General features: G+C 36.8%; 3 protein-coding genes and 1 long non-coding RNA gene across 4 annotated transcripts in view; 3 read left to right on the top strand and 1 right to left on the bottom strand.

Moving 5' to 3' along the window:
* The first annotated feature begins 311 nt into the window (after positions 1–311).
* On the top strand, positions 312–3859 carry sdhdb (succinate dehydrogenase complex, subunit D, integral membrane protein b). Its single transcript, XM_043258969.1, has 4 exons — positions 312–433; positions 961–1071; positions 1516–1666; positions 2804–3859. The coding sequence occupies exons 1-4, from the start codon at positions 385–387 to the stop codon at positions 2967–2969; spliced, it is 477 nt and encodes a 158-aa protein (XP_043114904.1). The 5' UTR covers positions 312–384; the 3' UTR covers positions 2970–3859.
* A 143-nt stretch (positions 3860–4002) lies between these two features.
* bco2b (beta-carotene oxygenase 2b) lies at positions 4003–10272 on the top strand. Its single transcript, XM_043258968.1, has 12 exons — positions 4003–6290; positions 6358–6544; positions 6628–6839; positions 6915–7030; positions 7109–7211; positions 7314–7442; positions 8293–8453; positions 8561–8728; positions 8973–9110; positions 9234–9416; positions 9509–9619; positions 9715–10272. The coding sequence occupies exons 1-12, from the start codon at positions 6254–6256 to the stop codon at positions 9829–9831; spliced, it is 1662 nt and encodes a 553-aa protein (XP_043114903.1). The 5' UTR covers positions 4003–6253; the 3' UTR covers positions 9832–10272.
* A 460-nt stretch (positions 10273–10732) lies between these two features.
* LOC122358874 lies at positions 10733–12171 on the bottom strand. The gene is made up of 3 exons (XR_006252655.1): positions 12034–12171; positions 10975–11069; positions 10733–10841 (listed from the first exon to the last, which is right to left on the bottom strand). It is a non-coding gene; the product is annotated as an uncharacterized LOC122358874 (long non-coding RNA).
* Positions 12172–12273: 102 nt separating this feature from the next.
* Positions 12274–24160, top strand: part of sorl1 (sortilin-related receptor, L(DLR class) A repeats containing) — a 51731-nt gene continuing 39844 nt past the window's right edge. Inside the window, exons 1-4 of the mRNA XM_043258811.1 lie at positions 12274–12605; positions 19339–19455; positions 21719–21847; positions 23788–23949. Of these exons, the coding sequence (XP_043114746.1) occupies positions 12321–12605; positions 19339–19455; positions 21719–21847; positions 23788–23949 (693 nt within the window). The 5' untranslated portion in view covers positions 12274–12320. The remainder of the gene's footprint in view (positions 12606–19338; positions 19456–21718; positions 21848–23787; positions 23950–24160) is intronic.

Below are 24160 nucleotides of genomic sequence, written 5' to 3'. Positions count from 1 at the left end.
AAACTAGTGCAAGTCCAATATCTGACCCACTTATATCACCACTCACGTCCAATTAAAACTTTCTCAAAAAAAAAAAAATCTTAAATTTCACTAAAAGTTCAGTAAAATCAAAGAGACATAGTTGAAAGAACATCCACTCATCCGTTTATAAATAAATCATTGTTTAATTGGTACTTGCTTCGAATTATTGTTTGGAATAAATGTAAAGTTGGTTAAAACACTAACTCGATAAGATATACTATATTAAAATCGAGCATTCCAGTATATGTAAATACTTCGAATCGATTTTTATTAGCATATTTTGCTTGTAAAGGTTAATTTCACTAGCAGCCGGCATTAGTACATCCGGGTGATTCCAGTGACCTTGGGTTGGTTGTGAGAATCATGGCGGCTCTTGTCAGGATAAGTTCTGTTTGCCACAGAGGTGTCAGACGTAAGTTTAAGTGTTTCTCATGCTTTTCTTCTCGGTGCCTCATCATGTATCACTGTCGTTTAGCTTCAAGGTCGTGTGTAAAAGAAACCGTTCTCCACTGACGTTTCGTGATAATCGCAGCACGCGTACTTGGAATGAATAGCTAGCATGCTAACTTAACCCTGTCGTTTAATACATTTATCAGCCTTGTTTCTCTTTCTCTAAATTAACCAGTTCCCTTCATTTATGGAAAAGTGTTTGTAAACGCAGTGACGTATCCATTAAGACAACGATTAGAAGATGACATGGATTTTATTAGTGTATAAAAATGTGTCTGGGTATTTATAAAGGCTCAAAGTAGAAGCGAGGGGGATTTGTTTTTAAATAACTATACAACTTATATAAGTATATAACTATAAGCATCGCATAAACGTGAATGAGTGACCTCGTTCGTCACATGTATTACTTGACAATTTATTTCTTATTACATTTTCTCTTAATTACGTGAGTTACGTAAACTTAATGTTTGTTCTTCTCACTCTCCACAGCTCTGTTATTTCGCTCTTCCTCCCTCATCAGACCCTTGGCCGTTCAAAAGAAGGATCGTGATTGTCCGTACTTGTTATCAGCAAAGATCCATGCCACTCCGTTCAACTGTGGTTAGTGATTTAGATATGACAGGAAATGACGAAATGTTCTTTTTCTTTCTCTTTGTTATTGTCCTAACATACAGCTGACCGTATGTTAGGCTGGACAGGAGCCTCCTCGAGTGTTTTAACATTCACAAGTCCAAATCTAATCGTGATTGTTTTATTGGTCAGGTGAAGTGATTTTTGACAGGTGCCTACAGCGTACGATAAATCCTGAATACGGATATTGCAAACCATCCGTCAGGTTCTCAGAAGAAATTGTAAATAAGTTGCTCAGTGGTAAAGAATTAAAGCATTTAGTGCTACAGGCTAAACATAGCAAAGCTCGAACACTCAGATTGTCGTCTTCAGCCTTTTCTTTCCCTCTGTTGGGGTGCAGGATGGAGACATATACTGCTAAAAAGTTGATGCTCTCTTGTGACGTTTTGTTTGTTTTTTTGTTTGTTTTAAAAGCCAGTTCTGGGTCTAAAGGCGCTTCCTTGCACTGGACGGGTGAGCGGATCGTGAGTGTAGTTCTTCTGGGTTTGGCACCCATTGCATATTATTGCCCCGGCCCTGCTGTTGACTACTCTTTAGCAGCTGCTATTACTCTACACGGTCACTGGTAAGAGAACACGTTTTATAATTAACGCTTCACATTGTGCTTTGCTGTTAATGTTTGGTCTTGCTTTTTTCTGAATTATGGAAAGCTGTTCGGAACCATTCAGCTCAATTATCAGTAAATGTCGCCACCGTCAGCTGTTAATATTTAGTATGTGTCTACTGTAATTCCATATGAAGTTTCAGCTCTGCAGTTTAGTAACTTGCATGTCAGAGTCAACTGAGCATTGCGCTACACCATTAAAAGTAGTTTTTGTCATGAAATGAATGTGGCTGCTTTGGTTCGTGAGTGGCTATAAGTATTTAACCTCCTTGTGTACATCAGCATTAAAGGCCACAGTTCTAATTTTAGCAGAGCTGTTAATTACATTGTAATCACGTAGGTACATATAGTTTGCTCTATTATTATTTCAGTTGGGTGTAAATGTGGTAATGTGCTTTTTAAAGTTTGAGCCTTAATGCATGACTACATTTTAAACAAATCGTTGCTTTTGAATTTAATAAACTAAATAATTTAAGGCTTATCCTGTTGCAGTGATGTAGTATGTCTCTATAAATAATACCTGATTATGTTTGGGTTTTTTTGAAAGCCAATGGTACATGTCTTGATGTTTACTGAAAGCTTACTTTGAAGTATAAATCAAATACCTCAAACAGCTCAAATATTTCAATTCTTAGAGAAAAAAAGAACGTTCATGAAGAATCATTAAAGGAACCGTTCACCCAAAACGTAACATTTGCCTAGGTTACTCACCCTCAGGTCATCAGATGAGTTTGTTTCTTCTTCAAAACAGATTTGGAGAAACTTTGCATGACTCCACATTCACATCATCAATTAATCCTATGGAGTGAATGGGTGCCGTCAGAATGAGAGCAGATAAAAACTAATCTACACAACTCCAGTCCATACTTGTTTGTATTGAACAAGTCCATCATTAAGACATTTGAATGTTAAACTGTTGCTTCTGGTCACAACAGACCATAAACCTTAATAAAGCCTCCTTCAGTGAAAAAGTCCATCCCCTGTTGTCTTCTTAAATCAGAATCCACCGACATGTTTATAACTGTTTTGCGCTTTTCTTTTTTGGGTAAATTATTAATTTAACATCAATATCATTACATTTTACTTTGTGTTTTTCAGGGGTCTTGGCCAGGTCGTGACCGATTACGTTCACGGAGACTTTAAAATCAAGATGGCTAATGCTGGCCTCTTCCTCCTGTCGACCGTCACCTTCGCCGGCCTGTGCTACTTCAACTACCACGACGTAGGCATTTGTAAAGCCGTGGCCCTGTTGTGGAGTAAATGACTGGACTGAGATGGGGGATGGGATCCGCTTTCGTCATCAGAGTTCCAGTTTATTGTATACATTTGTGACATTAAATGTAAATTCTATAAATATATAATTTTTGACAACACTGTGTCGATTTGCAGGTGTTTTTAATTGTTAATGTTATCAGTTTGTTCAGAACATGCTCAGCTTTTGCTTAAGATGGAGATCTCTGCATGCCATCCAATCTCTTGTCTGGCAAATCAGTGTTTCTGAAGCAGCAAAATGAATCCATTGTTGTGGCTACAAGATGCTGGTCACTATTTGAGCTTGAAAAATCACTACGCTAATGCTGTCGCATTTTTACAGGAAAATGATTGGGTAATAAATGCTTTGGCCATCTCTTTTTGTCAGCCGGTATCTGATGTATTAAGACATAATAGCTTGACTCAACTTGATTGTCAGATGCAGGATGAACTTTATACAGGTGTTTGAACATGTACCTTCATAGTCGCCCACAGCATCTGTCACATATTGTCACATTGACAGTGTTTTGGCTTCACACTTGCATGGCCGTGTTTTTGCTCAAGTAATCGTTTATGAAAAACAATTTATAACTTGATGTGCTTTGCATTAAAAGCAATTTATGTCTTTTATTTTAAATTGCTTAGATATATTTAAAATGGGCACATCCAAGCTTGTGTGGGTAATGATGAAAGTTCAATCTAAATGACAAAATCTGAGTTTGGATCTAAGGGTTTCTGGAGAGATTTTTTTTTTTCTCTGACAGCAAGTATTGCCATTATCACATTGAGTCTGGTTGCAAACTGTTTAAAGTGCTATGGATTGTGTAATAAATCTGTATGACGATTTCTATGCAGATAGAAGTTTCGGGTACAGTGCACTTAATAAAGGCAGTTTTTGTGTTATACGGTTTCTTTGGAGGCAACAGTTAAATTTGAAAGATTTTCCAATTTTACCAATTAGTAGGTTTCAGTGTCATTTCAAAGGTCACAGTGATTGCTACTTTAAAGATTAAATTAGGTTCTAGAAGCTAAAAACGTTTCTAAAATTAGATGAGGCCTGGCTAAGGTCAAAAAGTCTAAATAACACATTAAAACATTTTTTTTTTGACAAACTTTTTTTTAAATTTTTATTAGCACTAGGTGGAGTCCAAGGCAATTTGATTTGCCGTAAATAGATTTAACCTGCAAGTATATATTTATAAAATGTCCAGTGCAAACAGCTATAGATAGAACACAATTTTTCATGATTTTTGTGAACTCTTAAACTGGACAATGCTCAAAATAATCAAAAACAGAAACTGGATCTTTGCTGTTTGTTTATCGTTAAATATTGGATGCTGTATTTATACATGACTATATGTAGATCAATATTTGCTGTATACATTTTCTGTGGGTGCCTTGCATAATTTGTTACAAGTAAATGATGGATTTGTGGTGAGGTGATTTGAGAAAACTAAGCTAAGCTATGGAGTTCTAAACCTAATCTTAATGTGTTACGGATGTGCACATAAAAGAGATCTCACGCTTTACTGTGTTTCATAACCATAGATGTGTCCTCAGGGGAGATGTAATGGCAGCTGCTGTCCTGTTGTGAACTTAAAGAGCCCATGTATTCAGTTATAGCACCAAATGTTTTATGGGGCAAATTATTAATATTTTATTTTGGAAACTAAGTGCAAAATTAAGTACATGCTGTTTTTGTCAAGAAGGTCAATACATTCTTCATACTTTCATGGTAGTCCATTTATTTATGTCAGATTGAAGAAATGTGCTGTTTTCCTTACTATTATTTGGAACAAACTTGTGCTGGATCACATCGGTAAAACACTGAAGGTGAGAACAGTAGATTAAATTAGGATCTGAGGTCAAAAGATCAGGTTGTTTTTTTTTTATATATGTTTTTCAGGGAAATTCCCAGAAAGCATAAGATTTCTTGCATAGATTGTTTGCATTCAATACAAATAACCATACTGTTCCCGTTACATAAATTGGAGGAAATGTCAAATAAATAAAACGGTTCATGCTGCCCCATTTTTTTGGATGAAATTAGACCCAGATATTCCTCTGCAGGACGTGTCATTTCCTTTAAATGGTCTAACACTTTTTTTGTTTGGGTGTTGTATTTGTGCCCCATGCATAATGCATTTTAATGACTGTATCTGTGAATGGTCTAAAAATGGTACAGGGACATTCTTCTGTTGTGCTGGATGTGAAAACTCTTCTTTTTTTTTTTTTTTTTTTTTACACAACACTTTCTATTCAATCTAACAATCAAAACTAGTTGACCTGACCTAAAACTAACACTATATATTTCCTTGCAATTACCTTAGGGTGTTTGCTTTTACCTTTTAATCCATTTAATTCAGGTTAAAATGTTCTGTCTTATTTTTTTCTCTGTTTGTGACATCCCTAAAGTAGTCTATGCTTGTGCTTGCGAATACCTTTTAAACAATGCAGAGTACATTGAATGATTATTTCAATCTGCTGTAGATCATAACCTGTCGAGTTTGATTCTGAATTTAGCATGATTAATGATAGCATGTGCATATTACAAACTGTTGCAGTATATTTCAAGTCAATTTAGGTGAATGCTACAGGGTATTTTTATATATTTGTATGTATATATTTAATATTAAAATATTAAAGTACGCTACTGAATTCATGAAGGTTCAGCGGTTCAGTGTGGCTGGTTTGATTATTAGGTTTTATGAAAAGGACACTTAAATTTCCCCCATAACATTAAGATTTCAGACTTTTTTCCATCTTAAGTTTGAGTTAAAGTGAGGATATAGTTACATCATGTGCTGCTGACTGGAATTTCCCAGACCATTTAAATTGATTTTGAATTAATTTTGCTGTTAAAAATAAGTAATCTGTCTAGTTCTGTAGTACAATTAACTGCTTCTAATATGTTATATATATATATATATTTGGCTTGTTTATCAAATGGTATAGTGGCAGTTTCAGTTTCTATATTTATTTATGTAAAAATGCACTGCACTTTGATGCAACCTGATGCAATCTGTGTTGTTAAAAGCGCTATATAAATAAAAATGATTCACAGTTGTTTGTAATTAGTTGTTTTAGCTTAGAGCAACCACTGAATTCAATCATACCATTCTTGTCAAGGTAACTGTAAGAAAACAAGTTGGTGTCTGTGATTTGGTATTGCATAAACACCATGTGACCCAACAGATCCCTTTATAAGAGAGTCTAGTTAGTAGAGGGAGACAAGTGAGTCCTGAGGACAGCTCTTGAAACATCTTCAGCTCAGCCAGCAATCACAAGCACGCCAGCATGTCTTCTGTGAACCATCTGAACAGCAGCGCTTCTGGTAGGTTACCGTTCTAATCATAGATGTGGCCGGAACTACAGATCTGAAAGTCTTCTTTCCTCCACAGGTGGGAAAATGACCAGGTCACAACACTTCACTGATGTTCATGGTCTGCCATGCATTGAGAATCTGGTGTGTTCTGCAGACGAAACCCCAGATCCCATCGCAACTACAATTACAGGTACCATCCCCTCCTGGATCAAAGGCAATTTCCTGAGAAATGGACCTGGAAAGTTTGAGATCGGAAGAAGCAGGTGAGCATCATCTAGGCTCCTTATGAACTCAATAGATAAGAATTTTCAAAGCAAATAAACAAATGTTTGCGTTTGCTCCTCAGTTTCAACCACTGGTTTGATGGCATGGCACTTATGCACCAATTCCACATCGAGGATGGAAAGGTGACATACATGAGCCGCTTTCTCAACAGCGATTGCTACAAGGAAAACCTCGACCATAACCGCATTATGGTGTCTGAATTCGGCACGATTGCCATGCCAGACCCATGCAAGAACTTCTTCCAGCGCTTCCTCTCACGCTTTGAGCTGCTGAGTGAGTGTGGAATCTTTAGCTCTGATTTAAGTGGTCTGAATATGTTTCAAGCATGTCATCTCTCTGTTCCCACAGAACAAAGTGACAATGCAAATGTGAGCTTTGTCCAATATAAAGGAGACTACTATGTCAGCACAGAGACCAACTTCATGCACAGAATAGATCCCCAGACACTGGAAACAAAAGAAAAGGTACATACTTTGATTTAAAAAATGTATGTTTGTATGGAGAACAAACTAAAGCTGAAATGAGAGGATTGCTGTGTTTAGGTAGACTGGAGTAAATTTGTTGCGGTTAATGGAGCCACAGCTCATCCTCATGTGGATCCTGATGGAACCACGTACAACATGGGCAACTCTTACACTCGAAAAGGTTTGTTAGCAGTTTAAATCTAAAAAAAAACAATTACACATACTGAATGCCTAAAAGCGTTTATGTCTAAAAGTCTTATTCCTTTTCAATTTTATTCTTAAGGTGCTTTCTACAATATAATAATGGTGCCTTCAAAAAAGGTGAATCCAAATGATACCTTGGAAGGAGCCTCAATTGTGTGTTCAATCCCCTCAGAGGACAAGTCTAAACCATCCTACTATCACAGCTTTGGTAAGTGAACAATGGCTAAAAATCTCTTTTGCAAATTTGCAAAAATGAGTACATAAAAATGCCTGTATTCAATTATATTTTAAAGATTGCATATAAATGTTTGGGGTCTGTAATTTGTATTTTTTTTTAATGCTCACCAAGGCCATATCGGTCAAAAATACAGTAATAGTGTAAAATATCTTTTAATATATTTTGAAATATAATTGAGCAATTGACAGCGGTCATCGTCCTTGTCAATATATGATCCTGAACCAAAAAGCCAGTTGTAAGGATCTTTTTTTAATTGAGATTGCATCATCAGCGGTTCAATAAATAAGCTTTCCATTTATGTATAGTTTGCTAGAGTAGGACTATATAAAGCTGGAATCTAAAGATGCAAAAAAAAATCTAAATATTAAGAAAAGGGCTTTAAAGTTGTCTTTAGCAATGCATATACAGTAGGAAATGTACAAAATATCTTCACGGAACATGATATTTACTTGATATTGTAATGAGTTTTGGCATAAAAGAGAAAAAATAAATTTACTATGTGTTTTTGGCTATTGCTACAAACATACCCATGCTACTTATGACTGGTTTTGAGGTCCAGGTCACATATGCTGATTCTGTGCTCAAGAAACACTTAATTATTATCAGTGTTAAAAACAGTGCTGCTTAATATTGTTGATGCTTTTTTAAGATTCTTTGATGACTAGAAAGTTCAAAACAATAATATTTATTTAACATAGAAATCTTTTTTAATATATATATATATATATATATATATATATATATATATATATATATATATATATATATATATATATATATATATATATATATATATAAAAATGTGACGTTCTTATTGCAGCCATTTCAGAGAACTATGTGGTATTCATTGAGCAGCCAATCAAAATGGACCTCTTAAAGATTGTGACATGCAAACTGCGTGGAAAGGGGATTAATGAGGGTGTATACTGGGATCCCAAACGAAACACAGTTTTCCATGTAATCAATAAACAAACTGGAAAGGTAACTACTGCTAATAACTGCATTTAACTTTTTTTTTTTAATAATGATGTTTTCATGTTATCTTATTTAGTTTAACTCATTTTGAAATGATTCTCCTTTGGTCACAGCTGAGCAACATCAAATATTATGCAAAGCCACTGTCAACCTTTCATCAGATAAACTGTTATGAAGAAAACGGTTTCCTGATCATGGACATGTGCTGCTCTGATGATGGCCAAGCAATTAACAATTACCTGATTCAGAATCTAAAAAAGTCTGGAAACGCCCTAGATGAGGTAAGAGCTTACACTTATGGTATGGTATTATCTGTGTGTAAATGCACCCTTGTTTTTCTACATTTTATCCATGTAACCAGACTGTAAAGTTTTTTTTTCATAGTTGTAAATGCAACAATTATCAAAGTTCTCAAGTTCTCAAAGATACTCAATTTCAGTCTTTCTATTTAAAAATGTCATATTTAATGTAATCTGTTCCTTGCAGATTCTTTTCTTGCAGATTAATTTTTTTTGTTGTTGCTAGGTATATAACACAATGTGCAGAGTGTTCCCTCGCCGCTTTGTCCTGCCACTGAACGTGGACAGTCATACACTCTGTGGGCAAAATCTCAACACGCTCTTGAACAGCACTGCCACAGCCATCAAGACAGACAAGAATAAGGTTGGTTTGTATGGATAACAATTAGCAATTTGCGCCTTTTTGCAATTTTGCAACTACACGCAATTCCAAATAATATGTTTTCGCTTGCTATAATATCATGCTATAAATTGTGTATTGATACAGGTTTTTTGCACTCATGAAGATCTCCATGGTGATGATCTCCATGAATATGGAGGTCTGGAGTTCCCACACATCAACTATTCAATGTGCAATTCCCGTCCCTACCGTTACTTCTACGGATGTGGCTTCAGACACCTGGTAGGAGACTCCCTCATTAAAATGGACCTTCAAGGCAAACGAATAAAGGTGAGTTAGGAGTATTAAGTTAATGTATGTTTAAATTGCGTCAGTGACTTTTAATGTTTAGTCACCGAAGCTAATATTTCAACTTATGACAGGTATGGAAACACGCAGGCATGTTTCCCTCAGAACCGATCTTTGTCTCATCACCTGGTGCTGTAGAAGAGGATGATGGTGTCATTCTGTCCGTGGTCATCACCCCAAATCAGGTATAACACCACACGTTCCTCAGTGGTGTCAAGTACTGTTTATTAGCTTTTAAAAAATTTGGTTTGGCTAAGGTAATAAGCAATTGTTCCACTAGGACAAGAGCACCTTACTTCTGGTGCTGGATGCAAAAACATTTGAAGAACTTGGCCGGGCTGAGGTACCTATCAACATTCCATATGGATTCCATGGGACTTTCCAAAATAGACACTGAGAGACTCTTTTAAAAAGCCCAAATATTGGCAAGATGTTTAGGCTGTCTGTGAATAACCTACTTTTATTTTTCTATGTTGTTTTCTCTCCTGAATTAATTACTTGTATTAGATAATCTCAGTAACTTTACATTTAAATAATACTGTCTGCCAGAAGAATAAGAATTATTCAAAATGCTTCTGTGTATATATATATATATATATATATATATATATATATATATATATATATATATATATGCAAATTGTTTTATGATACATCACTACAGATTGGACTGCCACCACATATTAGCTTTATTACAGCATAACACCTATTTTTCTATTATTGTAAAGTATTGTAACTTTTAAAGAATAATATGAATATGTATATCAACATTTTAACAATAAACTGATGCTTGTGAAACACATGAGATGCATTATGTGAATCAAATAACACCACTGAAAAGAACTGAACCTATCCTTGTAGTTTGTCAGAGATCAAAGCCAAAGATTTTCTCAGGTGTTCCTTCTTCTCTTTAAGATGAGATTCCAAGCTCCTGGCTTCAATAAGTATATCCTCCAGTTCTCCAAGCTGTGAAGCGTCCTCAGCAGCTCTTTCCCTAAGAAAACGTGAAATTAATGACTGAGTGTGCTTATGAACTTATAGATCTATTAGTGATGAGAGACAGGTGTGGCCTACAAATTTATTCAGTTACCTCAAGACCTCGGAGTACTTGGAAAAGAGGACACCGACATCTCGATTAGCCTCTAAAATGAAAAGATATACAGAATACTGAATAACTGAATACCTCGTCTATGGAAATGGTCATAAAAAATACTAGTGTTTGAAACACAAGATAATACTAAGTCAAATAATTGCTAAACATATATTACTGATTTGACAGTATAAAAAACAGGACTTGCCTGCTAATGCTACTTCAAACCCATAAGACATGTCTCCAGCTGCTGATCGGAAATGCTGTGCCTTTATCTTTTTCGCTGGAGATGTGTTCAAAACCGGTGAATTTTTGACCTGTGTGTACATTTTTGAGCATTAGTAAACAGATTGGTCAATAAATAGCAAGAAAACACAGAAGGTAACAACTGGCTGATGTTTCATGATCGTAGACTCATATGATGATATTCATTTAATTTATAATCCTCACCTCAATTTTTTTGTCCTGAGACCTTTTCATTTCTGCTTCTCTGACCACCTCTTTATTTCTCTCGAGACGGCGTTGTGTCACTATACACTTGGTGCCTGTGACCGAAGAAAGGGGCATGCTATTTTTTTAGTCAAGATAATATTCCCACTCTAACCCCACTTTCAACAAAGCCTCTATAAACACAGTTCATGTTAGTACAAACATCTAGGTATTTTTTTTTACTTATTCCAGTGAATGAATGGATCTCACTCGACGCCACAAGTTTGTATGTTGATGTTTTCAGTTAAATTATTTGATAAAACTTACACAGAATCAATATCTCTGACAAAAGGGTGTTAGTTAGTTATTTAATAGCAGTTTACTAACTAAAGTAAATAGCTTTCCAACCGCCGCTTTTAAACCGTCAGAATCGCGCGCTCACACAAAACGCGCGCAAAGTAACTCGTAAAGGCACACCACTTATTACTGATTATTACGCAGCGACAATTAGCTTCAAAATTGGGTTTACAATATGCAATGTTCTTGCAGATTCTGGCCAGCAGATGGAGGATTTGGACAACACGAACTCAAAATCGGGCGATGAGCTCACGAGGTGATGAAAAGATCCCGCAAAATATGCAATTATAAGGATGTTGTGGTCGCACCTCATGTCTTTAGGCATTCTTAAACCCATTTTCCATAAAGAATAGGCTACCGTATAAACGACACAACATTGTTAGTTTTAGAACCATGCTTTTTGGGACATTTTCATGGTTAGCTAAAAAAAAACAACAACTGTTTTATGAGTTTATATGAATATTGTTGATAATAATACAAATCTAAATCAGACTTATTGCCAGGCATTTACACATACGAGATTTTTTTTAGCGACAGAAACGTTTTTGCCACAACAACAACAACAACAACAACAAAAAAAAACTCCAGTGCTATTTGTACACGTAAGTCCTTTTTACACTAACAATTGTTTTACTTTAATTTCATTAGCACTGGATCAAGCATCGGAGAAGTTCGTAATTTATTTTCTCTTTTAAAGCAATTAAGATTTTTTTTTATTATTACCGTTATCAGTATTATTACTATTATTAGCATCATCATCCTTTCTCTTCTTAATTCATGGGCTACATTCAGGTCTGCCCAGTCAACGACATGTCCCAGGATGCAAAAACGTTATTTCTGTGCGATCTCCCCCGAAACGATCCTTTATTTTGGTCTCGCCGATCTACAGTTTATGTAAAACAAAACAAAACATCATGTGCCATCATGTGCCATCTGTATCCATGGTAATGAGCGACCGCGGCCGACCGCTAGAGGCGCCCTGTCACGCGTCGCCTTCAACATACACAAACATGGCGTCAGGGCAGACAAGCGAGATGCTGGCGCTCGGTCGCTGTGCCATATATCTGTTATTATTGCTCGTTCCCGGAGCGATCTCCTCCACGCTTCGACTTAACCGTGACCAGAGGTTCATGCTGCCACAGGACAGGGGTTTCTCCCTGGTGCGTGCACACCTGGAGCTTGCAGAAAGTCGCGTCGTGCGTCTGGAGAGAGAAGTCAGGGAGGCTTCATCCGCGCAGCAGCATCGCGTTCGGCGGAATGCTGCTGGATCACCCGTGCCAAAGGTTTACGGAAAGGTAACCGGGGTCTGCATTCTTTAGATGGGTTCGCGTGTATAACAAGGCGAAAAAAAAAACATCCTCACGAGTTTGCGTAACCTCATAAATATTACATTCAGTATTGCCAGTAGTTGTGTGCCGTTCACCTTTGGTTTGTACGCAGTCACCTAGAAGTGCAATTGACCTGTTTGTCAGATGAAAGGTTCTCGCACTTCCCTTCAGCAAAACACTGCTTCTCCGGTGAGGGTAAATAATTATAAATAATACGTATGTATTGGTTTTTATAGCTCTGAGTTCAGTGAATGTGGGATGCTTTCATCGTTGCCCACCGTTGTCTCACATTTCTCTCTTACCTGTTTTGCCAATCAAGATATTTGATACCAAAACAAATCTGTTTTGTACAGTGTAAAGAAAAAAATCATTCTCTCTCTCTCCCTCTTTCTCTGCTGGGTTACATATTATTACACAATATTCCAATTATGTGATTTTTAGCTTTATTTATTAAGCATATGTTACCATTTTTATAATATTTCTGTCTCTGTAGTCAAGCCGATACTAGCTAAATATTCCTTCTAGAATAAGATAAACATTTATTAAGTGGACATCTGATAATCACTGAAAGCTATTTTATGCAATTGAATATTCTGTAATGAATATGTAATTTTGTTTACTCCAGTAAGTCGTCAAAAACCAGCTTATTCTCTTATATTGTTTTTGGTGACATTTTTATGGAAGAACAATTTTGAAACACCAGACAAATCAGATTTTGGACTTGAAACTTTATAGTTGCTGAGATAAAACCCTTGTAAAAAAAACCCTAACCCCCTAAATATAAATAATGGTGTTTATACAGTGAAGGGTTTACTCTTAATGTCGATCTCTTGGGGGGGGGGGAAACCAGACTTGGCTCATCTTTGTTCCTGCTAAATGTATGACACAATGTTTCGTTGTTTGTTTACCGTCAAGAAGCAGCTTTGTTACGCAAGCATTAACAACCAAAGAGGCATAACTGGTTGCACAGTCTTACTGGGAAATGTCCCGGCTAAACCTTTTACCCCCTCAAGTGTTTTGCTTCGAGATGTTTGTTAAGCCAGGCATGCAGCAGTTGCTAGTTCTGCTTTTACCACAGATCCGTTGTGACTTTAAAATCTCGAAGGGGTCGAAAGCACAGCATTTTTGTCTTGAAAAACGGTCAGACACAAGATTGCGGTTGGCAGAGTAAATACAGGTATTGTGGTTTTTGCCAGAGCTGGCTGACCTCCCATACGCTCATCTAGTGCTGCAGGTGATTTTTAATGATTCGTTGTGACTCACTTGGGGCGGTACAATCTGAAGTAGAGGTGGACGGTGTGACTGTTGCTTTGGTTTGATCGTTGTGAAACTGAAACATTTGGAAAAAAAAAATGAATCGAACGCTAGTGTGTTTTAGTTGTTTGGGTCATACGTACTTGTAAATATGTCTCAGAGTTGCAGTTTTTCAAAAGGTCAAATTATGTACTGAATATAGGAAGGTGTTATATCATAATATAATGCAATGCTTTAATGCATATGCAGTTTGAGCGGTGAGTGGCCACTAAGATTAGACTTCTGCTCTTTTCACCCTGTTGAGTGTACAGGAAATCCTCTATGAAGTGTTATTAGTGTCCTGGATGGAGTCCATTGCAGTTGCTATGAGGTGAATTACCCCCTCGGATGATCCAATTAAGATCTCCCATCTGGCCCCCCCTTCCTTCCTTCCTTCCCTCTTTCAGACCTTTTGGTTTATGTGTTGTTTTTGGCACATACAGAGAAGCAATAGGTAAAATGTAACAGACATCAGTCCACTCTTTTTGTTTATTGTGATCAAATAACCTAGAAAAGTCCTCAGCTCTGCCAGGATAAGGATATAGACTTTTTAAAAGCTCTTTTTTTGTTGTCGTCTTTGCAGACTTGCTGTGACACACAATTACTCATGAAGTTTGGAGAATTGTGACATAGTCATTATCATAAATATTCAGTTCAGCGACAGACCCCGAGGCAGACTTAGCAGCGAGCATCTTACTGAGAAATTTTTTTTTTTTGGTAAGCAAACAGCCTTATCTGTTTTTTATTTTTATATTTAGAAATTGATTTGTTTACACTTACTGCTTTTGGAGGCACAGTTTAATGGGAAGTATTTCACAATTTGCCAGCCCTGATGAAGCAATAATTCAATCTTTAAAAGAATGTTATTCATTCAAAAGGAGTATTCTATTAAACTGAATTCATTTCATGGACCTTGGAGCTTCTGTTCCCTCATATATTAAGCTATGCTAAGTAGACCTCTGGCAAACAAATGCAGTTTTGTTCTAGTATGTAAAGTATGTAATGCAGGATCATTACCATAATGTAATAGCTGGAATCTAAATGAGTTGACTTGACTGTGCCTCACCTTTCTCAGAATAAGCATGGATGTCTATAAAAGTCACTTTTTAATCTCATTTGGTAATTACTTTCATTGTCTCGTATTTGCTTACTCTTTATCCACGAATTACTTAAAAACGTGCTGTTTAGTAAAGGGCGAATTATAATCTTGGACAGACTTAATAAAGTAAGAAGTGACTTATTTTCGTATGCTTGACAGTAACTGCAAAATAAATTTGCATTTAATTCCCTTTCATTTTTTTCGGAAAATGACCCTAGTGCCACTTGGAACACATTAGCATTCCTGTTCAAACCTGATATTTAAGCAGCCTTGCTTGCAGAGTATTTTAGTTTCGTTTTCTGTGATAAGAAAGTTCAACCCCGGGGAGGGAAAATGGAGGGCGGTGTAGATGTTTATAACAATTCCACGGAGTATTACTGGAACTTGTCTGAACAGCCTTCTGGTTTAGTTTTGGTTTTTTTTGAAGTCCTCCTCTTGCAATAGGCTCAAGGTGAAACCAAATTAACAAAGATGAGTCATATAATCTTTATTGTTCCCCTAAGACACAATTTTAAAAATAAACAAGAAAATTATAGATAAACCGGGTATTAATCTTGTCAGGAGTTTTCGGTTTAAGATGATTTATTACTGCTCCTTGTGAATATCAAAAGAGAATTTCCGTTTTTTTTTTTTTTGTATTATGTGCAAATGGATTTTTCAAGTATGTTCATTACATGCTATCATAACACACAACGCATAACCCTGTAATGGTCCCATATATAGTAATTATCCATACTGCAATAATAAAACAGGCTTTTTACTGTACTTTAATCCTTTAACAGGATAATGACTCCTCGGTTTTCCTTTGGTTACGGCCACAGTGATATTAAATGTGTGGTTCACCCATATTTTTTTCTCGTATGGTTCGTTGCCAGAAGTGAACGGGTAGGCAAATTGTTGAACTGTTGGCCCAAATGTTAGTGCTGCAGAGATGATGTCATGGTTTCAAGCCGCGCGTTGCTTGCAGCGTTGGGCGAAGGTGCTCTGGTGCTCCCGCTCTCTCATTCTTCCTTCTGTTTCCCTGCTGAATAATGCATAAGAAACAGAAAAAAATTATTATTTTATTTTTCGCAGTTGCTCATTTCTTTATTGCTTTTTCAACAAGGCGCGCGATAATGAACTTGAAGTTATTTGCGCTTGTCTTACCGTCTATGCTTTCAGGATATTACGGTGTCAGTAAAAATGAGGGCCCTGTTAGATTAGCAGAAAGTCCATTTCTTGCAGACAGGCCTTTGAATAAGCAGACCCAAGAGTTTGCCCGGGCTGACATGGATCGGGTTGCAACCATTTGCTCTTTCAAAGTGTTTGTTGGCAAGGTGGTGGGAAAAGCTCTTCGACACATCTTTATGAGATGGTGGGGAACTGTTTTTGGAGATTAATCAGCTGTTAAAAAAACCTGCAGTCAACCATAAATCAGTTAAAGCAATTCGTTAGAAGTACAAATTGATATTTTTCCATTTTAATTCAGTTGAAAATTCATTGGTTTGTTTATACGACTTCTGTCCGGTGGCATTTTTAAGTCGACTGACAAATAAAACACATTTAGGAAAAGATAATGACCTTAGCAAATGGATTAATGGTAACACTTTAGAATAGTTAACACTTGTTTAATATTGTTGTAGTTGTAGTTAATTGTAGTTTATGTTTAATATTAACTACAACTTTTCTCTCAATAAATTCTTAAATTGCTGCTTATTAATAGTTAGTAAGGTAGTTGTTAAGTTTAGGTATTGGGCAGGGTTAGGGATGTAGAATAAGGTCGTATAAAATAAGGCATTAATATTTGCTAATTTTTTTTTAAAGGGGACCAGATTCTGTGGCTGTTGACAATTGTGGGAGCGACCTGAGACAGGGAGTGATAGTGATTTGTAAAAGAGTGGATATTCATCATGTAAAGATAGTAATTATGGCTTTATGATATTTAATCTACAAGCTTATTTTGTATAAATAGAAAAGCACAAAACTGCTTATAATAAAAATATCTGCAATTTGGCCTATGAGCATCTTACATTTTACCGCAATACCACAGGTAACTTACTGTTAGTACAGTAAATCCATTGTGCGGTGATTTGTGGATTGAAAGGTGTTCTAACAGCATTGTTGTTGCAAAATGTTTCACCTGTTTTCCCCGTCAGTATTGTTGAGAATGTCAGCACTTGTTTTATCTGCCTATAACTAGTTTAAAACCCTGCTGCTCTTGTGGTTTGTCGGAGGCCTCAAACATTTCCCATTGAATCTCACAGCTCTATTTAGTGATCACATGAATCAGTGAGTAAATGCATTTGTCCTGAGCTTGCAGCTCTGTCTTTAGTCATAGCTAGTAATAGCTCTTCTCACAAGTCACACTTGCGTTTTACTGCTACATCTGGTCTAAAATTTAGTGTTGTCACCTTGTGTTGACATTGTGAATTATGCTTGGCGGGTCCCATATAATATATTTTAATAGACAAGCTGTGGGCCATCTGAAATTATTCCATGGGCTGCATTTGGCTTGCTGGCTGGATTTTGGACACCCCTGAGTAGTGGTCGACCGATATGAGTTTTTTGAAGGCAGAGGCCGATGTCTTAAAGCACGGTGGCAGATAGCCGATATTAGACTGATCTGACATTATTTATTTGGAAATAATTAGAAAATAAATACAAATAGAATTATAAATAAATAAATAAATAATTTATTAAAAAGGAAGTAAATAACCAACACGGCACAGGGTAGTTTGTGTGCTTAGGGAATTATCATTTTCAAGTAACACTCATATTACATACAGCACACAGTGAAAATAACATAATTATGACAGTGGACAAACAAATGAAGTGCAGCATAAATCGAAATCACAAGTAGGCCTACAATACGGGGAAAGCAGGCCTACAATACGGGGAAATTTACTACCGCGTCATGGTAAAACAAATTGTGCATTCATGGTAAGGTGGTTTGATGCAAAGTCACTGTTTGTACATTACAAAACAACATTCTAAAATGAACATCAGTATGTCTTTTTAACTAATTCTATAATGTAAATTGTGGTTTCACTTTATTTTGACGGTCCCTTATGAACATTCTGTTGACAATAAGTAACTGTGCACCTACATATCAACTAACTTTCTTTACAGTGTTAGTAGAGTGTTAGTGGATTATTTTAAGTTACCCCACAGATTGTTTTAAGTTACCCTATTATGGGTAATGAAAGGTTCATATATTGGTTTTGGGAGTCTCCAACAAAAGTTGACATGCATGCAAGGTCAAAAAAACACTTTCATTTTCTTATAATATGCATTTATTAAAAGAATAAGATTAACGAGAGGGCGGGCAATATGCTAATATTTCATGTTGACATCAACGGCTTGGGATTTGTTTCAAAAATGACTTGTTTCAATGATTCAGAGTCCACTCTTTCTATTGAAAGACAAGAGCTTTAACTCTTTTTGGTGCACTTTCAGACTTAAACATTTGCAGGATTTTTTAATTCACTTAGAGCTGTTTTACACACTACGTCAAAGGTAATTTTCCAAAACCCATAGTAGGGGCACTTTTAAATAGTACAAAGAATGTAAGTAGATTTCTTTTGTAGAATGTTTGCTTTTTTTGTTAAAAGTTTGAAAGGTGACCTTTTAAACAAAAAGTGGTTTAGCGTGCTTTTAGATTAAACAAGTAAATCTATTGTTTGCCAGCGAACCACAACAGTGTCCCTCAAACAGGAGAATAAATGTTGTTGGTTTCTTTATAAAAACAACCTTTTGCGAGTTTTCTTTAATGTCTGACAGGAGACATCGAAGGAGAACCCATTTGAGGATCTCATGATCCTCATGCAGAAGTTTGAATTAAAGATGAGACAAGCTGTTCCTAGTGGAAAGAGAAGAGGGGGATGGACATGAAAAGATGACACACATTTCTTTGTTCAGCAGATCAGATTGGGAGGCAGCAGCTCGTCGTTTCAGTTTTCCTGCCGCTGTGGTGTAGCCCAGCTCGCTTCTGCTCTCTTCTTGTGGTTGTGTTTGTTTTCTCAAAGGCTGTCAGCCTTCTGTGCAAGTGACACACCTGCAGTCTATGCCACAAACTCAAGGCTGTCAAATACAGATTAATACCAGATGATTGCAAATGCGGTGCGACCGAAATGGAAAATGACCAAGAAGCAGAGAAATGTCTTTGAAAATCAGCTTTGAGCCAGTTGTAAAACAGGGTTATGCCATTACAGCTTGATTTGTGCTGTGGAAACCTAGATACTTCTCTGACCGCAGCAAAATAAATGTCAGCTTCGATGTAGCCAGTCAGCTACATTTAGAAGGGTTGTTCATCATCTTTTGTATTCGCAGGCCAACCTGAATGACTCTCATAATCAAATGGTCGTCCACTGGGCCGGAGAGAAGAGCAATGTCATAGTAGCGCTCGCGAGAGACAGCGTTGGTGCCACAGATCCTAAGAGCAGCTCGGTGAGTGTACCATTTTTTTCTCTCCCTAGTTCATTTCATAAGTTTTGACTTTCAACATTTTATATGAGTCTATATATATATCAGACTGTTCACTGCAAGATACAGAGAATATCTTGACCGGCTAGCTTTGCTTTTTAGTGCTCTCTGAGTCATACAGATGAAAGGCCCCCTTCTGTTCTTCAGTTCCCTGCACTTTTGCTACATGCATATCATCTTAAATGCTGCTGGATCTAACTCTCTGCACTACCTGCGAAGACTTTCTCGCGCCCTCGAATGTTACTTTTCCATCTGCGTTCCAATAATTGCTACATTTTCAATAATTGCAGAGCGTTATCTAATGCAAATGCAAGAACAAAAGTGGTGCGGTCATATTTTATGCTGTGCTGGAGCTGTTATCTGCTCACCCGTATACTGCGTTACAGGTGTTCTTTGTGAAATGCAAGACAAAGCAAATCAAAGTTAAAGTTCACCGGTTTCTCAAAGGAAATTGCAAGCGATTGCAGATGAGTGTATTACAGAAATGATCTGTTCCAAAAGCAGTGCCTTGTCAAAAGATTAACTGCCTAATTATGATCACTTACATTCTTTGAGCCAAATTCTAGCAGATTTACATTTATCCTCTTTGGAGAAGACGATCTCAGAATGCAGTCTGTAAAATGTTGCATCCAATATGTCATACACATGAATTAAATGAATTGCACTTTAATTTTCCTTAAAGGGAAATGTGTCCTTTATGGCATCCCGATCTGCCATACTGTTCCTTAAAAGTATGTACCCTTTTTGTGAGTTAAAAGTAGTATATACTTTTGAGTATGTAGCAGAACAGTATGCAAACTATGGGACATACTACTTTGTCTTTGTGTCTTTGTCTTCTGTTGCTTAGTTATGTGCAGTATTTAAACCCAACGTTATCCACATTTCATTTAATTTGATTTCCTGCAGTATTGAACAGATTTCAAGAAGACACATCTGCCAGTGGGTTTACGCAGGGAACATAATGATAATGATAATAAAAGTTCAGTATTGTTACAGATGTAATATAAAGCAGATAACATTAAATAAACTATTTATTATCAGGTTAAATAAAGATTTTTTTGTCACTACTTTCTGTCCACTTTTTCTACTTGTCTGCCAGTATTGCATGACATGTTTTTATGCGTGTTTGTAATTCTAACCAAATCCTTGTCCAGTACGCGATGGATTGTGGGCAATGTTAGCCGTTAGAATCTGCATTGATCTGCACTTCGAATTTTCTACTGGAAATAGGAAATAGGGTTGGAGCAAAACTCTGCAAGGCTGTGGTCCTCTAGGAATTGAGATTAAGACCAATGACCTAAATAGTAATAATCCTAAAAATAAAAATATTTCAGCTAATACTGAAAAGTATTGATAAACATGGTTCAATCCAAAAAGACTCTGTCCTGTGTATTTTATTAATTTTGTATTCAATTTACAGGGTTTATTTTAAAGAATTGAGGTGGAATGAATTACATGCAAAGTCTTGACTGATATACCATTAGACAGAATTAAATGGTGGAAATTTTTGACAGTTGTCTCAGAGACTGTTTCTGAGTGCTGTCAAGAGAAGCTTGTAGACATGAAGACTGTGAAAATGGAATGAGGGAGTATTGAAGTTACTGAGTTGTTTTTGCAGCTTTAGGCCTTGACCGCTTAAACAAACTGACTTGTATTTGTCAAAATGGCCATCTTTTCAAGTATCCTCGTAAACACAGTCATTTAGGTCTTAAGGTCATTGCATTAACTTCCAAATCGGTTGCATACAACAAAGTCTCATCTATCTTACTTAAGGAGCATTATTTGTTGATTATTAGATTATTACGCATTTACTTTAGCAACATGCTAACATCAAGCTGGAATTAATTCCAATTCCTGGAGTTCACTTAAAGGTATGTAGGTATGTGGTTGAACTACATATTGCAGTCCTCAATGCACGCGCGGGTTGCCAAATTCCCACCCTTTCGTTTGCCAGATTCCATGACTGAAATGAAACACTGAAATGTTTTCCACCAACTGGCAACGAAAAACGATTGGGTAAACTGGCAGTGGGCGGCTTTGCTTTTATGCTTTAGTAGAGTCAAAATCCAAAACATACAGCACCTTTTACAAGTGTTGTTTTTGAAAAATAAGGAATTGCTCACTATTAATCAAGGTTTAATTTCAGTTAAGATGTTGAAGGCAGCTTTTTCAGGTTTTGGAACAGAGAATAAATTTAAAATTTGACATGGTTTTGTTTACTTAACAGGTGTACGTGTCTTACGACTATGGAACCACCTTCACTCCCGTATCAGAGAAATTTCAACTGGCTGGGGACCAGGAAGGCAAGAAACAAGTCATCTCACAGTTTTACCACAGCCCCGCTGACAACAAACGAGTAAGTGTAAGGGTGACATTAGCCGGACTATCTGTGTGACATCCTTGAGTTGTCTTGTTTTCGTGAGCTTAAGCCAGGGTCAAACAAGGCCGCGGAGAAACCAACCGCTTCCTGGCCATCTGCGTCTGTGACCTTCCACCGCTCCAATCGCTTATACACCCCCAGATGGTGTTTTCCAAAAAGAGCAGCTCCAAGGGCTGCGAAAACACAAGCTACATGCTTAGTCTCTGCCCTTGGCACCCACTGTAACGGGCTGCTCCAGTGAGTCTCTGTGAGGTGCAGAGGCTCATGGGAGTTGGAGTGGGGAGCTGCAGATGTGGCAGAACCGCTGTGGGACTCTGCATTGCGTTATTGCAGGGGCTGACGGCAGCAGACGGTGACCATTCATCTGAAGTCAATGATGTGGCTGGCACTGCAGCTGCCGCCTCTTGCTGCTGAAGGACTGACGCTAAAGCATTACGAGTGTAATTTGTAAAGCATACAAACTCTTGGTAGGAGCCCAGGGCTCTTTAATTACATTTTGCGCGATCGGAGTAACTTGCGCGGCTGATCCGCCTGCCTCCGCAACTCTAAATCCCGATTGTTACAGATGGGATAATTAACAGAAATATTGGCAGGGTGCTTGTTGTGGAGTATTTTAATGCATTTGCGATAAATTAATAATCCTGACATAGGATCTCGTATGAATAACTGTGTGAAAAATGAGCTGATATGCACTCATAATTGATTCTGAGGCGTACTGGGCCTGTTTGTTTGATTAATCTCTTCTTATAGTGGCTTTGACTTGCAAGTGGGAATGGATTATGTAAGGAGTTACTGTTGGCTATTATTCATAAAATTATTATATAGACCTCAGATATTATATTATGCATTTAGAATAGGATATATTAATGTTAAATAACATCAGCAATCAACGGTATTACTCTTTAATGATACTTTTTATTAATAATTATAACTAATAACAATTGTTGATGTTAATATTTAATTAAATTTCCTATTTATTATTTATACTAAACTTATTTAGAATTAATTAAATGTTTAATGATGATCGTGTGGTTTGTTTAAAGTTCAATTTTATGTTCATGGTGAAGTTGGGACATTTTGGCGGTGATCGTAATAATAAATGCATGTTGATGTCAAATAGACCTAATGCCTTGAATAAAATATGCATATTTCTAAATATGCATAGTTTATTGTCATAGCGCCCAGCTCTACAGCATTGTGACAATAAGGTTTACAAAGGCAAGCGTAGACAAATGAGTCGGTGATGGTGACCATAGGTTATATGGCAAATGCATATGCTCCACTTCCTCTTTTTGTTCTTTTTCTTTCATTTTTCCGTGCAGCAATACGTTTCTTTTTAAGTCAAGTGTTTCTGTTTCAGTCCCAGTTCTCATTGCCTCAGAATCTGGAAAAGGAAGTGCCCTGCTTCCATAACCAGGACATGAAGAGGACAAAGTTTATAGCAAAAGCTCTTAAAGTTCAAAGAGAAAGGGGGCAGATTAGAACGGCAGAAATGTATAATCTGAATAATGTTAAAAATATGTTTTTTACTATACTTAAATGCTTTGATGTTTTCAGCTTGCAATAGCTTGTAATAGATTCCTCTAATATAGGCTTCTGTTGTATCGTCAAGCACTCAAGAGGTTAAACGGATAGTTCAATGGATGGTGAGATTGGGTCATCATTCCAAACCTGTAGGATGATATTTAACAGAATGTTTATGCTGCTCTTTTTCAAAACAAAGAAGGTGGATGGTTATTTATAATGGCAATTCAAAGCATCATAAAAAGCAACAGATCGATAATCAAGTCGTTTAAATTATGAATCTCGAGTCATACGGACTATTTTTTTATTGATGGCTGAACTATCAAAATGTCCTATTTTTGCTGAATTGACCCTTTTTTAAATGTCTTCTTTTCTCAAAATTTCCTTTGCAGTATCTATTTACCGACACCACGAACAGTTACCTGTGGAACACCTTTGACTTCTGCCAAACTGTTCAGGGTTTCTCCATCCCATTCAAACCCACAGACTTACTGCTGCACAGTAAGAGGCCTAACCTGGTCATCGGTTACGACAGTTCTCACCCCAATAAACAGGTATGAGCATACTAGGCGTATCGCGTCCAGTTTTAGTAAGATGAATGGCACTGTTATTTTCGGCCTTTAGTTGTTTCTAGAGATTTGCCCTTTTGAATTTTGCACTAAGCAGCATAATTTGCTTTGAGCTAATCAGCTGCAGTTTTAGTATGAGAAGCTGGCCTACGATAAATGTTGAATCATATTAAATATTACACTGGAAACCGCTGAC

This window comes from Puntigrus tetrazona, chromosome 15 (assembly GCF_018831695.1).
Source record: "Puntigrus tetrazona isolate hp1 chromosome 15, ASM1883169v1, whole genome shotgun sequence".
NCBI lineage: Eukaryota > Metazoa > Chordata > Actinopteri > Cypriniformes > Cyprinidae > Puntigrus > Puntigrus tetrazona.
The sequence above is the reverse complement of the archived record's forward strand: the minus strand, read 5'-3'. Positions and strand labels throughout refer to the sequence as shown.